The sequence below is a fragment of the Halichoerus grypus genome, chromosome 4 (assembly GCF_964656455.1).
Source record: "Halichoerus grypus chromosome 4, mHalGry1.hap1.1, whole genome shotgun sequence".
Taxonomy (NCBI): domain Eukaryota; kingdom Metazoa; phylum Chordata; class Mammalia; order Carnivora; family Phocidae; genus Halichoerus; species Halichoerus grypus.
The window spans coordinates 173,169,021-173,185,221 of NC_135715.1; the positions used below are offsets into that span (position 1 = coordinate 173,169,021).

At 40.6% G+C, this 16,201-nt stretch overlaps 1 protein-coding gene across 4 annotated transcripts in view; it reads left to right on the plus strand.

The window, feature by feature from the left end:
- The first annotated feature begins 19 nt into the window (after positions 1-19).
- XRCC5 (X-ray repair cross complementing 5) overlaps positions 20-16,201 on the plus strand; it is a 91,011-nt gene continuing 74,829 nt past the window's right edge. The window contains exons 1-6 of one of the 4 annotated variants that reach the window (XM_078071292.1): positions 20-233; positions 3,972-4,085; positions 7,195-7,378; positions 8,256-8,304; positions 9,385-9,507; positions 12,898-13,089. In XM_078071292.1, coding sequence (XP_077927418.1) covers positions 213-233; positions 3,972-4,085; positions 7,195-7,378; positions 8,256-8,304; positions 9,385-9,507; positions 12,898-13,089 — 683 coding nt within the window. In that variant the 5' untranslated portion in view covers positions 20-212. The remainder of the gene's footprint in view (positions 234-3,971; positions 4,086-7,194; positions 7,379-8,255; positions 8,305-9,384; positions 9,508-12,897; positions 13,090-16,201) is intronic. The other 3 variants (XR_004915133.2, XM_036085310.2, XM_078071293.1) reach the window with 3 other exon arrangements.

Here is a 16,201-nt window from a genome sequence, read left to right on the forward strand (position 1 = left end):
CGACCAATTCAACGTCCACAAACCCCTTCCCAGGGCGGGACGCAGGGGCTGCGCATGCTCAGAGCGTCAGCGCACCGTCTCCCCGCCTCTTCCAGGCTCCGTGGGAAGCGGCTCTTTTTACGACGCTCTGGCTCCGACTCCCCCGGACCTTCCTAGCGGCGCTCGGGGTTCCCGCCCGGAAGAGGCTGCCGTGGCACCCGCGCACCGGCAACATGGCGCGGTCCGGGAATAAGGTAGAGGGAGCGTGGGTTTGGGCCTTGCGGGTGCAGGGAATCCGGAGAGTGTGGTTCCGGATCAGGAATCATGGGATCACGGCGGCCACGGCTGGGGCCCGAGGGCCGGCCCGAGGGATGCGCAGAGACCCGCTGGGGATCTGGAGTCCGAATACCTGAATTTGAGCCTCGCCCACTCCCCATTTCACTCCGCCTCCTCAGCACTCCCATCCTCTCACTTCCTCTTCATCTCCTCACCCCACCACTCTCCCCACTACGCCTGCCTCTTTTCTTACTACCCTAGTCCACCCTTCTCTTCCCTTACTTCCTTCACCTCCTCCATTGCTTTTGAGCCTGGCTTTTCACAGTCTATAGGAGAATGAAATTTCGCCTTGATAAACACCTACCCACAGATTTGTAAAACTTCAGAGAGGGACCGTCAGTAAAATATGTATCTTAAAATGTAAAGCGTCATATTAACCCCATCATAATCTAATATTTCACATTTATCGAAATCTTACTTTGTGAGGCGCTGACCTAAACGCTTTATTCCTATCTCATGGTGGAATGAAGATAATAATCTTCACAACAAGCCCATGAGATGAGAATTATTATCCTCAGTTTACAGTTGAGAAAACTGAGGCATAAAGAAAGTGAAATGATTATCCCAAGGTTACCCAGTCCCTAAGAGGTGGAATTCAGATTTGAGCCCAGGCTGCCTGGTTTCAGAGTCATCTGTGTTGCTAGGAACCTATGACCCTCAGTGTCCCAGATTAATAATAGACAATATGATGAATTTTTAAAATGGTTTTTTCAATACAGGCAGAGAGTGGTGGTTGTCTCTGAATGATCACTAGAGAGAGGTGTGTTCCAGAGAATTATTTGTTCATCCAGACATCCAAAGGCTAGGCCCTTTAGTAGGCATCTGGTATACAGATAAGCAAGAAAGGAGTTTGAGCAACTGATCCCTCGTCCCCACAACTCCCCATTGGGGAATGTTGATTAAAGCGATTATGGACATTTGATGCCACTTACCTTTTTTGTTCCTCCTCTGTCAGCTGCTGAAAACGTTGCAGCTCTAATGGAGCAGCTGTTTATGGCAGGTGGACTTGCAGCAAAATTCTAACAACCTGTATTGTTTCCTTGTGTAAATGAAGAGTTGCTACGCTGCTCAGTTTCCCTTTCCTGGTTTTCTTACTATTGCCGGATAGGAACTTGAAGTATCACACAGACCATTCTTCTGCTTCCAGAAAGAAGTCCTATATTGTAAAACCCTTTGATGCCATTTTTTGGATACTTGATTCCTAGTAAAGGACTTTTATTCCTCTAACTTAGAGTTTTCTGGACTAAAAAAAAAAAGTTTTCTGGACCAAAAAGACTTTATCTTCTAACTTAGAGTTTTCTGGTTTAATGGAGTTTTAAAGTTTTTTTTATTTATTTATTTATTTATTTATTTATTTGAGAGAGAGAGAATGAGAGAGCAAGCACATGAGAGGGGGGAGGGTCAGAGGGAGAAGCAGACTCCCTGCCGAGCAGGGAGCCCGATGCGGGACTCGATCCAGGGACTCCAGGATCATGACCTGAACCGAAGGCAGTCGCTTAACCAACTGAGCCACCCAGGCGCCCGGTTTAATGGAGTTTTAAAACTGTTTTCTGGTATATTAGATAAATGGAGTGACATATTTTGGGACTCTTAATTTTTTTAAGATTCTTATGCTCAGGGCATTGAAACTATGGGGTGTAAATTTTATTGTTTTCAAAGGAATTTTGTAGTTTATTATCACCCTTTTTTCAAACGTGCTATCTTTACTCCAGAAATCTCTTAATACTGGTGCATTATGTTCTATGCTTTGTAAACTAGGGAAAAACTTAAAGTCTTTCTTTTCCATGTGTTGCCTGAGATATAACCAAATTTAGAAATCATCTATAACTTCTCTCATAGGAATGCATCCAGATTTTTCAAACACTTTTTTTTTTTTTTAAAAGTAGGCTCCATGCCCGGCGTGGAGCCCAATGTAGGGCTTGAACTCATGAGGCTGAGATCAAGACCTGAGCTAAGACCAAGAGTTGAATGCTTAACTGACTGAGCCACCCAGGTGCCCCAGATTTTTCAGACACTTCTAGGGTCAGGAGATCACTGCTTCAGAAAACAGTAGTTCTTTTATTGATCCCTTCTTAATGTTATTTTTCTTCTTTGTATGGAGTCAGACCAATCTTCCTGTAACTTCCATCTGTTGATCCATTCTATCTCTCTCTCTGACCAGTCCTTTTATAACACAGCTGCCAAATAGTTGGGAGGAACTATCATGTTCCCCTAAATCTTCTCATCTGCCTCAAATATCTAGTTTTTTTTCCAGCTGTTCCTCACATCCCATGTTCTGTAGATCGTTCTCTAACCTGCATATTTCATGTTCTCTTGTAATTAGTCTTTCTCATAAGATGTGCACATGTGGTCTGATTAGTACAAAGCACAGGTGAGACTCACTGCCAAAGAACATTGACCTGGAAAAGACCTTGGATCTCATCTAGTCCAACAACTGCTTCCTGCCTGGAATTAACAGCAAGGTTAAGTGACATTCCCAAGGACGCAGAGCTAATTGGTAATAAAGGTGGGACTAGATCTCGATCTCCAGATCGCTAACCTAGTCTTTTTTCACCATTAGATCTTTGTTTTCCGTCCTTGAATTCAGTACACTGTTGATACAACCTAAAACATGAGATAGGTGTGGGGAAGGTAGTGCTGTAGCCATGTCATACTGGTGACACATTATAATCCACACTGAAATCATGAGTTGCTATTTGTTCAGGTCTCCAACTCATATTCTTTTGAGTTCTGGATGCCAAACATAGAACTTTGCACGTAACTGTTTTATTTTAGTTTGTTTCCCTTATTTCCTTAGTCCCTACGTATGTGATTGCTACCTAATGACTAGGGGTCTGTGTGGTTTCCTCTACCTGTAACTCCCCTTATTCACATGTTTGACTCCTGTTCTTTAAGACTCACTCAAAGATCACATCCAGAAGCCTTTTCTGCCTCCTTACCCCTCATTTATCCCCTCCACCATCCCCTCCACCAGTCTTGGGTAGATGCCCCTCCCATGTACTCTCTTAGTGCCCCCGGCACATGTCTGTCATGGAATATTGTGCCGTTATTATTTGTTTATGTGTCTTTGTCCCCTACTAGGATAGATTTGGTGTCTTAGTCTTCATTTTAGATCCCCAGTTCACGAACCGATTCAAATTGTTGGGGTATATCGTTTTAGTATGTATAGATTGTAGCAGTCACCTGTTGCCACAAAAACTCTTCATAACAAGCTACCCCCAAATCAGAGCCTTACAAAAAAAGCATCTATTCTCATGCTTGTTGTTCTGCAAATCAACTGCAGTTTGTTTGATGTATTTTGGGGTCAGCTGCGCTGGACTTAGCTCTGGCCTATAGATTGTTTTCAGGTTTGCTCCCCATGGGTTTATTCTTGGGCTCAGGCCGAAGAACAGCAGCTTCCTAGAGCATGCTCCTATCCTGGGTTTCTATCTTTCAGAAAATATTAGGACTATTTAAAGTTTCTCTGTAGTAAACATTTATATGTCTTATATACATTCTCTAAGTAGAACACTTCCCCTCCCTCTTAGGGAATGTCCTGCATTCCCTAAGTCCTCTAGAGTATAGGTTCTGTGGGTGAAATAAACATAGGCCATACCTGTTTTCTTTTTTTATGACCATTATTAACATTTTCTCACTCTTTGGGACATTATTTCTAGGCAGCTGTTGTACTGTGTATGGATGTGGGCTCTGCCATGAGTAACTCCCTTCCTGGTGAAGAATCCCCATTTGAGCTAGCAAAGAAGGTGATGACCATGTTTGTGCAGCGACAGGTAAGTTTCAGACTGGTCTTGAGCTTATAACTCTTGTTTTAACTGCTTGTTGTCTCCACTTAGTAATGCAAGATACCAGCCTGCTTATGATGTCCAGCCTCAGTATTTTTGGTACTTTATTTTTTTTTAATTTTTGTTAGAGATAGAGTACATGAGCGGGGGCAGGGGCAGTGGGAAAGGGAAAGAGAATCCCAAGCCAACTCCATGCTGAGCATGGAGCCCAACATGGGGGCTCGATCCCAGGACCCTGAGATCATGACCTGAATCAAAATCAAGAGTCAGATGCTTAATGAACTGAGCACCCAGGTGCCTCCAGCCTCGGTATTTTTGGGAATCTGAGGAGTTTTTTAACATGTACTTATGTGCAAGTCCAACTACCACTAGAGCCTGACGTTTTTTTCTTCCTTTGTTTTGGCCCCTCCAGTAGAAATTATAGTTTTTATCAGAAACAAGGCAATGTAAAAATGTTTACCAATACAGTCTCTAGAGCCAGGTGGCCTGGGTTTGAATCTTTGCTCTGTCATGATTTTTACTAACCTTGTAATCTTAAACAAGTCCTTCAACTACTTTGTGCCTATTCCAGTTACCTTTTGCTGATAACATATTATCCCAAAACTTAATGTCTTAAAGTACACTTTTTTTTTTTTTTTTTTTAAATCATCGCTCCTGGTCTTAGGGGATGACTGGGTAGCTCAGTTGGGCTTCTTGTGGTCGCTTGTGCAGGGGCACACAGATGTTGGCTGGGCTGAATCACTTGAAGGCTAAACTGAGTCGGACGTCTAAGATGGCTCACCCCCATGGCTAGAAGTTAGGTCTTCTGGTGGCTGTGAGCTCAGTTGGGGCTGTCCATCAGAACCCTTACATGTGGTCTTTCCATGTAGCTTGGGATTCTTACAGGAGGGCAGCTAGTTCTAAGAAGGAAGGTTCTAAGAGTGGGTATTCTAAGAGACCTGCATGTGGCTTTTTATGACCTAGCTTTAGAAATCCCAGAAAGTCATTTCTGCTCTTAGGAGCCAAGCAGGTCACTAAGACCAGCTCACATTCATGGGGCAGGAATGGGAGGTGGGGGTGAATAAGACTCCCCTGTTGATTTCTGTCCCTTCTACTTGGTATGACTGCTACTTTTCCTAAGCCCATGAACTTCTGCCTCATGCATTGGCAGCTGCTGCCCCTCCTGGACACCTCCATTGTTTCTTCTGGGTGCTGCCCTCTTCACTAGGCACTGTGACATCCCCCCATCATCCTAGATGTTAACAAATTCTAATGACCTGGAGTCCTTGATGTGTCAAGAGAATGCCTCTAACCCCATTCCCAGTTATAGTAATTTGTGTTATTTGTATTTAAGTAATGCTGCTATGCCTAAATGTATAGATTTTTTGTTTTTTATTTTATTATTTATTTATTTTTTTTAAGTAGGCTCCTTGCTCAATGTGGGGTTTGAACTCATGACCTCGGGATGGAGAGTTGCGTGCTCTACTGACTGAGCCAACCAGACGCCCCTAGTTTTTTTTTTTTTTTTTAAGAGAAGCTGTGCTTCCAGTTTTTCTTTTTGGCTTTGCCTCTTCCTTGGGAGTCTGAATCTGGAAGGCTAGGAGACAGCACCTGGTGTCAGTCTCATGCTGCATTCAAAATTTCCTTCCCTCTCCTGGCTGAGGTTTTATTGTTGAGCAAGATTACCTTGCCTTAAGATGAAGTCTTGTCCAGGACACAGATAGAATTCTAGCTGGGCTGTCCCATAGTGTGCTGGACATGTTTGAACCTCAACAGCTAGAATTTTTTCTCCCCAGGTGCAGCTGGGAATTGTATCTGGAATTATTAGCACACTGGGAATTTAACAGACCAAACAACAATAAAGAATGACAGAATTCCATCCTTTCCCCTTGCAGCATTCTTCCCACTGATGGAAAAGGCTTAGGTTAAGTCGGTGGGAAAAGGACCGCCTTTTGTGTCAGATACCGTTTTTCGTTTTTATATTTTCTTATGAAATGTTTCAGGGCACCTGGGTGGCTCAGTCAGTTAAGCATCTGCCTTCGGCTTAGGTCATGATCCTGGGGTTCTGGGATCGAGCCCCATGTTGGGCTCCCTGCTCAGCGGGGAGTCTACTTCTCCCTCTGCCCTTCTCTCTGCTCTTGCGTCCACACACTCTCTCTCTCATTCATTTTCTCTCAAATATATAAAATCTAAAACACACACACACACACACACACACACACACACACACACACACATATAATTACAGATAAACTTGAAGCCCCCTATGTATGTCTTCCCAGTTCTCTCCTTTCCTCTTTTCCTCAGAATTTTCAGTCATTACCATGCATATTTTATACTTCTGGATGTAAGCGTATTCATAAATAATTTAGTATCGTATGAAGCTTTCGAAAATGTGTGTAATGTTTTTATATGGTACATATAATTCTGCAACTTATTTTTTCTCAACCTTATGTTTTTAAGATTTATTCATACTGATAAGCATGCACAGATTTATTCATTTTTTATTGAGGTATAGCATTTTTTTCTATAAATATTCTGTAGTGTGTTTTTGCATTCTGTGGATGGGTAGTTAGTTTCCACTTCTCTCCTGTTACGAACAGTGTCCAAGTGAACTCTCTTGAAGTGAATGTTCTTGTCCTTGTCTTTTTGAGTACATGTGCAAGAATTTCTCTACGGTATATGTACATGTAAGTGAAATTGCTGGGATACAGGACATGAACCAGCAATTATTTTTCTAATCCTCTGGAAAATTGAAACCTTGAATAGTTATTCCAGAAAGATAGACTAAAATAATTTCAAATTATCCATAATTAGTTTTCATTGAGAATTAGAGTCTGATTTGGCTGGAAGTCATCAAGAGCAGTTACCACTCTCCACTCCCCTACCCCTAAATTCTGTTGAAATGAATGATAGGACCTATACTCAGTGAAAGTCTTAGAGGCTAGGAATTGTCTGTCATTGTCCCGTGGGCCATCCAGCCCAGTGTTCTGTTGTTGACGGTGGCCCCAGGGACATGCCATAGGGAGGTATGGTTGTCTTACTCCCTGAAGGTTAGGTATCTAATGGCTTCCGGGTGGTACTCAGTGATTCTTAACCTTTTAACGTTCTTCTCTAGGTGTTTGCTGAGAGCAGGGATGAAATTGCATTAGTCCTTTTTGGTACAGATGGCACTGAGAATGCCCTTGCTGGTAAGGATCAGTATCAGAACATCACAGTGCACAGACACCTGATGCTACCAGATTTTGACTTGCTGGAGGACATTGAAAGAAAAATCCAGCCAGGTTCTCAACAAGCTGACTGTATCCTTTTTCAGCCAGAGAAGACTCTTTAAGAAATTTCCTTTAATCTGGGGAATCATAATCTAGTTTGGTGAGGCTCCCTAGAGTCCCAGCTCTGAGTATATGGATGTTTTTGGCTCTGGGGACACTGAGGTGGTATATGTTAGGATTTAATGTGAAATTAATTAGTTTGGATTGGGCCCTCCAGTCACTAGCCCTTTCTCTGTACTAGTGATACCGAGGGGTTGGGAGGCACCATAAGGGGAAGATACTAGTGAGTATATTTGTGTATTGATATGTGCAGAGGGATTGGTGGTCGTGATGGTTAGATATGTTTGGATAGAGAAGATATTAGTAGAATATAGCACTAGTATTCTCAGTGCTTTCCTGGACGGAGGGTATTTTTGTGTCAAAAATCAGACTGACATCTAAACTGAGATTTCTCATTTCTTCCACAGATGCTATGATTTTAAGGGGTTACTCTTACTTTTCTAAGCAGTAATGGTATCCCTGATCACTGGGAGGTGCTGCTGTGCTGAGTTGCAAATGCTAAATTTTAACCCACTTCATCTTTAAGAATAGACTATAATCACCAAAAATGGATTCCAGATATTGTAAAATGGCATCATAATTTTTGTCTCAATGAATGGGAATATGTTAGATTATCTTTGAGTTTATTTTATTTATCCTTTGATATATACTTTGATATATAGCATATGTGAGTATATGTTAGTGAAACAAACTTTGGAAGAAGGTAATTTGGCAAGTACTTTTAAATCATCACAGAGTCAGCCCAGAGTCCACAGTTGCAAGCCCTGTGGACCTCACTGGAAAAAAGTTGCATGTTCTTGGGATAAAGGGACTATTTAGTGGTATCTTCTGCCCTTAACTAGCCGAGTCCTGGATGCACTCATTGTATGCATGGATGTGATTCAACAAGAAACTGTGTAAGTCTCAACTGAGGAGAGATGGAAATGAGCCTCTCAGCAAAAATTGCATGTTGATGTATTCTGTGCGTAGTATTCTGTGTGTAGTGTGATTCATTGTAATCGAGCCGCATGTTTGTGTGGCTAAGGAAACATTTGATAGAATTCAGTGGTCCAGTTTGCCCTTTCTTTTTTTGAGTTTAAAAAGAAAGGGCTAAACCATGAGACAATACATTTTTGTTTTTAAAAAAAAAAAAAGAGAGAAAGGGCTATAGTTGATGGGAATTTTGCTGGGAGAAATAAATGTTTGGCTTATTTCAAGTTCCTTCCTATTTGACTTAGGTTAATTACCAGGAACTTGAAAAAATGTTAAGTTGTATTGTTCCTAATCTTACTGAAATTAAATACATGAAACTAATATAACACCATATGTTAACTAACTGGAATTAAAATAAAAACTTAAAAATTTTTTTAAAAATTAAAAAATTAAATGCATAGCTCTGGCCACAGCTTCCTAATTCATTACTTATTTAATTGCTGTACCTTTAAAGTGTGGGTCTTTGAATATATACACACCCACCCACCCCTTGACTGTTAGGAAGAACATTTGCACAAAATTTGCCTAAATTTGCATTATCGTTTCTCTGTATATTTGTGTAAAATCCTGCCACTAGCCCTGTGAGTGGAATCAGACCAGGGTATTTGGAAAGTGAACCCTTGCAAGGCTGATGTTGTAGTCACTGGGAGAGTTCCTTGTTTACATTCTGCCTAAGTGGAGGTTGAAAAGGGATCCTTTCTAATCACAGTGACCACATCATTAACTGAAGTTAGAGTTGGAAAATCAGGGATTTAATATTTCCATAATGCTCAAAAATTTTGATTATATGTTTTGTAGATTGTAGATATTTGATTATATGTTAGTAGGAACTTAACTGAGCATCAATGATACATGGGATTCTAGAATGTAATCACATTTGTTAACTATCTAGATTTGTTAACTAGATTCATTTCTTAGCCTCTTTCTGCTCAGTGACCAAGTATTTTTGAGTTTGTGGGCAATAATTCAGAGAATGATTTCTAACTGTGATAACTCTCTTTTAGAGGAAAGAAGTTTGAGAAGAGGCATATTGAAGTGTTCACTGACCTCAGCAGCCCATTCAGCAAAGATCAGCTGGATGTTATAATCCATAACTTGAAGAAATTTGGCATCTCCCTGCAGTTCTTGTAAGACCATGAGAATAATGTCTGAAGACCAGTCCTATACTCTCATAACACAGGCAGTGGGGCCCCTTTCTAGAGTGCTTGGTTCCCACGAGTCTTCTCTTTGTGCTTAGAGTCGAAATATGTCAGATGACTGACTTCAGCAGATGTTCGCTGGAGTACCCGCTGTTCCAGGAACTCTTGAGTTTTGGTGATAAAGGGACGAAAGTCACATTGAAACAGGAGTTTAGCTCAATAGCAGATCGTTTGTTGGCTCTTCTTGGACTCAGAGAATTGAGGAATCTTTTGAGGATATTCAGTTTATCTCCTGCCTACAGAGAGGACATTATCCAAACAATTACCAGATTGATGGTTTCCTTTGTTAAACAGCTCTAGAGTACTGTGTTTTGCAGGCAGTAGATGTTTTTAGGGTAGAGAGAAATGTCAATGTGAGAATCATTTTAAACACATAGAATGCTTATTTTTAAGTCTTTTTCAAATCTAAAGGATATGCACATTTATGTAAAATGTAATTTGCTTGTGTGTATTTAGAAATGGAGTGTGCAGAATCCAGGCAAAAATGTTGGCAGAAGGGGTGCCTGGGTGGCTCAGTGGGTTAAGCATCCGACTCTTGATTTCGGCTCCGATCATGATCTCAGGGTCATGAGATCTAGCCCTGCACTGCACTCTGTGCTGAGCCTGGAGCCTGCTTAAGATCCCTCTCTGCTCCTCCCCTCCTCCCACCCCCCATCCCCCACCCCCCGCTCACGCACACACTCTCTCTCTCTTAAAAAAAAATGTTCACGAAATATTTCACAATTTGTTGCAAGACAGAATCTCTCCTTCCCCAATAACTTGAATGCCCCCCTTCCCACCCCAGGCATTTACTTTCTTTATCTTCTATCCCTAACAAGAAAGTTTTTTCACCACACTAATCCTGCTGCATTCGAAACCCATTTTAGCTTGTCCTATTTTTGGTGAAAGCAGAGTGATGGTATAGGATGTTGACTTATTAGTCTTCTGGGGACACTCATTTTTCAGACTGAGAGCTATACCAGGAAGCCTCCAGCTCAGAGTGGTAAGCCTTTGGCTTCTTTGAAATGCTGCTATGGGGAATTAAGAACCTCTCTTGCATGTATGTACCTCTTAAGACTGCTGAGGGGCATCTCCTTTCTGTAGAACTATAGAAAAGTAGTTCAGAATAACCCATCAAACTGATACTTGTTAAGATAGTACTTCAGAGAAATTAAGTGCTTTTTAAGTGACACTTCTCTTCTTACTGAGTTGAGGTTTTCTCAGTACTTCAAAAGCCCTGCCTGGCTCCTCTTCCCTGTTCATAATTTCAGGATGCCTTTACATGGTTGAAGCATACTGCACTTCTGTCAATGTCATTGGAAAGGGCTTTTTTGTCTGAGTGATACTGTAAAGTGTGTTGAAGAAGGAACATAGCATTATTGTATGTCCCTGCTTAGTTCTGGTTGTATTTTTTCTTGGGCAATATGCTCTATTCCTGTGCTATAAATCTCCAGCATACAAAGTGGAGTTCCTGGTTTAATTGTTTGATGTACCCAGGTATGATTGATCATTCCAGTTGGAACAGGCCCAAGAAGCACTGTGTTCTGAGCAGGCTCATTCCTTGGACCTTGTTTTTAGTTTCTTCTTTTGGCTGTTGAGAAAGTGTATACACTTTTTTGTGGTCAAAAGCAGGGTAGAAAGAACTGTTAATTGTAACTTCTTTTTCCAGGATAGCTTCCAGACTCTTGATTTTCATGTCACTCTCCCCTTTTTCCCGGTTGCTGTAGTGGAAACAGCAATGGCCTGGTGCAGACCCTGTGTGCCATACCCCGATCCCTGGAAGCTCTTCATCGGATAGGTCACACAGGACACGCATATCTGTCATGTGGAGTACACGTAGAAAACATTTAAATAGGGAGCGCTATTTTATTTATTTATTCATTCATTCATTTATTTAAGATTTTATTTATTTATTTGACAGAGAGATAGAGCTCACAAGTAGGCAGAGAGAGAGGGAGAAGCAGGCTCTCAGCTGATCAGGGAGATCGATGTGGGGAGACCGATGTGGGGCTCAATCCCGGGACCCTGGGATCATGACCTGAGCTGAAGGCAGATGCTTAACTGACTGAGCCACCCAGGCGCCCCAGGGAGTGCTATTTTAATGATAGCAAATCAAATGGTAAAGAAATTACCTTAAAAATAACCATCCACATAGGGGTGACCAATAGGTGATGTTGAGTGAACTGAAAAGTCTACTGTTTGGGTTTCAGGGGCAGTGAGGTGATACGCTGCCTTGGAAAGGACTTTGTCCTTCAGTCAGGTGACAGTCTTTGCTGTGTCACTCACTGGCTGTGTGGCTTGGCCAGATTAGTTCGTCTCTGTAGCTTCAGTTGCTTTTTAGGAAATGGAGGTAGAAATCTCTATCCACCTAATAGATAGGATTAAATGAGGTTGTTTGCATGAAGGCATTTATAAAGAGCCATATAGAATATTACCATAAAGTGTGTTTGGTTGTTTGATTTTTCAATTTGTATATTGATTGTTGAATATCTCCGTGACTGGTAATCCCAATCTAGTTTTAGTCTCATTTCAAACAACTGGAGTGGAACACAAGAACATAATTGGTTTGCCCTATTTCCAGCAATTAAGTGATGTCTGTATGGGAATTCTAGATCTACAGTAATAAAGGTAACATTATTTGAGTTTTAAGTATTTTGTACATATTCTGTGATTTAATCTTCATAATAACATTGAGGGATCATTGAAGTGTATTTTATTTTTTATTATTATTCTTTTTGGCTGCCTGGAATATCACCCACCTTTTTCTAGGAAGAAATCCTTCCTACACTTTAACCTCATGACTCGACTGAGGGCCAACATCTTCTAGTCCCCAGGCTACCACTGATACCCGGCTTGTTTGAATTTGAGACTAGAGTATAGTATTAAATACTCAGTCCATTCTCTTTGGTAGTAGAGCTGGGCAGTGTGTGCTCGAGTGCACTCAGGCGATGTGGAGGAAGCCAGTCAGAGTGAAGCCGGCACGAAGGCACATGGAGACAACACCGAGACAGTGAGAGGGTCAGGTAGTCCTTGAGGTGTTTGAGACTGGGTCCAGTGATCCTGAAGCCATGTGCAACCCTGCACTTTCAATTATTTGGTTATATAAACCAATTGAAGTTCCCCCCTTTACCAAGCCAAAAAGGTTTTGGTCACTTGAAACTGATAGAATATTGACTAAGGTTGATAAGTGCCATTTGACAGATGAGGAATATAAAGCTCTGATGACCGACACGCCCATTTTCTCATAGCCAGGGAGCGACAGTCACAGGATTGGAGCCCAGTTTATTTTTTGGCTTCAGAGTTTGTCTTCTTAAATACTGCTGATTTTTTTCCTGATAGTTTGCCTTTCCCCGTTGGCAAGGAGGATGGAACCGGGGACAGGGGAGATGGTAACTCACGCTCAGACCACCATGGACCCTCCTTTCCTCTAAAAGGAATTACTGAGCAGCAAAAAGAAGGTATTCAGATGGTGAAAAAGGTGATGATGTCTTTAGAAGGTGAAGATGGGCTAGATGAAATTTATTCCTTCAGGTAAGAAGTGAAAACATTGATTGCAGCTTTCACTCGTGACCATGTAAATTTCTCTTTTGATCAGGGGGCTCCCTAATTGGCCACTCTTGAATTAGCTGCCATTCTTCAATGAATGTTCTGATTTTTATTGAAGAAATGGTGCACCAACCCCCGAACCCCTTTTTTAAGTTTGTGTGGTTGGAAGAAGACTTCCGGTTTATTTCTAGGACAGTGTGTACGAGGTTTAGAAATGTATAGATACCGCAAAAGATTTAACAAGTCGTAAAAAATGAGATAGTAGATTTCTTCTTTATGCCAAGTTTGGGGCACATTTCCTGGGTCCTTTCTTTTCATTCACCTACAAAATACATTCCTAATTATGAAAAGTGGTGTCAGATCTGAAATACATGGTATCCTCTTATCCTCTGATTTAGGTTTTAGGAGACAGTATACTTAACTGTAATAGAAAGACTTTTTAAAAATTTTTGGTCACAAAATAGTTTGTTCAGACAGAACAGAACAAAACATCCAAAATGTTAAGAATTTATAATTTACATCTTTTATGTGGGTTTTGTAAAGGCAAAACAATTTAAGAAATGTGAAATCCCTGAAGTACCGTTTAACAATAAAGCAAACTGCCTTTGCAACCATTCAGTTAGAGACTATGGGAGAGACTCTCTCCTCTCTGGGTTAGTATTCTTGATTGGAATTGGACATGCACTTATTCTGAGCAGAGAACCCGAGAGGAGTCTGTACCATCCAGGACAGTATGTGTGTGAGGGGCCTGACTTGGGAGAAGTGGCAAGAGAGCACTGTGCAGCGTGGCTTGTGGAATTTCACGTTCTGCAGGATAATACCACTTAATGCTCATGACTTAATTCTTGTTCATCAATAAATACACAAAATACAGGCGTTTTGAGCAAAGTTCTTCATTGAAATAGAAGTTCAACAATTAAGATATTTTTGAGTAGTTAAGTGACATATGCCCCAATTTTTTTCTCAACCACAATTTTAAAATTTTTATTTATAATATATTACAAGAAATACTGACGAATCGTACATCCTGATTTTCTAAATATATACACCCTTGAAAAATTGTAGGTAATGGGAATTTTACAAATTGAATGGTAGTTTCCCTAGGGGTTGGAAAAGGAATCAGTGAGGAATCCTGTAAAGTGACGTTTCTTGTCATAATATGTGTTCTTACTATAATATATGCAAATACGCGTTTCTAACTTATTTCTTTCAAATTTGGACGTGGCTTGCTCTAATGTGAGAATGTAGGTCTTAAACTAACAAATTCACCATGATATCATGAATGAAAATTGTAGGCCAAACAAATTAATGTTAAAAAAGTTTATTTTCCTATGTCACAGCCAGGAGGCAAATTACTGTGTATTGTCCTCACAATTTGAAGATACTTTGATTTTATACAATAGCCATTATCCACATATGGCTATTTAAATTTAAATTCATTAAAATTAAATAAAATGAAAAATTTAGTCCCTTGGACACTAGCCACATTTCATGTGCTCAGCAGCCTTTTGGACAGGAACGGTTAGAAATAGAACATTTCTATCATTGCAGAAAGTTGTACTGGACAGCACTGAGCCATACTTGTCCTGATTTAGGCTTCTGCTTGGGGAGATTCAGGTCGACTACGGAAATGATCCATTTGCTCTCAGATGTTATGTATTAGATGCTAATCTTCAGAACTTCTCCTTGAACTGAATTCAGACCTCACAGTGGTTTTAGAGGGGACTCAAACTAGTGATGTCCTATGGATAGGTTAGATCTGGTTCAGACCCCTTCATTCCCCAACAAGTCCATAGCCAAGGAATAAACTCTGTTTTATTTATTTATTTGTTTGTTTATTTATTTCCATAGACTTCTGTTTGTTATAGATTATTTCTGAAAATTGGAGTCTTTTGAAACCTTTTTTGTCCATAACTTTGGATAATGTAGGTATTCTCTTTACCTCTTTGTAGATCTATTTTTCATCTGTACCAAGGGGATTGATCATGGTCTGGATTTTTTTTTTAAGATTTTATTTATTCACCAGAGAGAGGGAGAGGGAGAGAGCACAAGCAGGGAGAGCGGTAGGCAGAGGGAGAAGCAGGCTCCCCGCTGAGCAAGGAGTCCCGATGCGGGGCTTGATCCCAGGACCCTGGGGCCATGACCTGAGCCAAAAGCAGATGTTTAACCGACAGAGCCACCCAGGCGTCCCTGGAATATATGCTTTGAATGTGTTTGGTCATTGGTTCCTTTCTTAGTGACTACAACAAATTCTGTTTCCTATAATCTTCTCTGTTGTGTTTGATTAGGGACCAGATAAAAATAGAATTGATCTTCATTTATGTTCAAATAAAGTAGCACTCTACATTGTGTTTGTTACTTCCCGATTTCCCCTCTCCATCCAGTAAAAAACCTAGTTATCTGCTTTACCTTAAGACTAAGTATGGACTAAATTCCTTTATTCCCTGGAGAGTCTTTATTTAACTCTCTCCATTGTGTGCTATCTGCTTTACCTTAAGACTAAGTGTGGACTAAATTCCTTTATTCCCTGGAGAGTCTTTATTTAACGCTCTCCATTGTGTGCATATATGTACTTTTTATTTAAGGTGATTGGAATTAAATAATAAATTATAGAATTATGAGCAGTGATATTTTGGGATGGTACTTACCCTTTGATATCCTGGAGCCAGGGGTTCTTATCCCCAGGTCCATGGTTTTCAGGGAGTTGGTGAACCCTTTAAATTGTGGGCAAACTCTTATGATTGTGCTTTTATCATATCTTCAAAATGTCCTTGGTCTTGAAAAAAATGTTAACAACCACGGGCTGAGTTGAAAGAAAAGATTGAGTAGGGGAAGGTAGAGATGTTCTTTTTCACCTGTAATGTAATTCAACTTCTTTCTCCTAAGCCAACTCAGTTGTATTCTGGCTCTCTCCCAACTTGTGGTTGTCATTTTCCTGCTGTTCCTTGCTGTTCCTCTCATTATGATCAACGACAACTCACTTCTCATTCTAGAAAATTAACTGCATCACCCAGCAAAGTTAATGTTTTAAAATTGTTGCTTCCCTTATATATGTTTTTTCCATTATATGTATAAAATATATATATTAAGTGAGAGT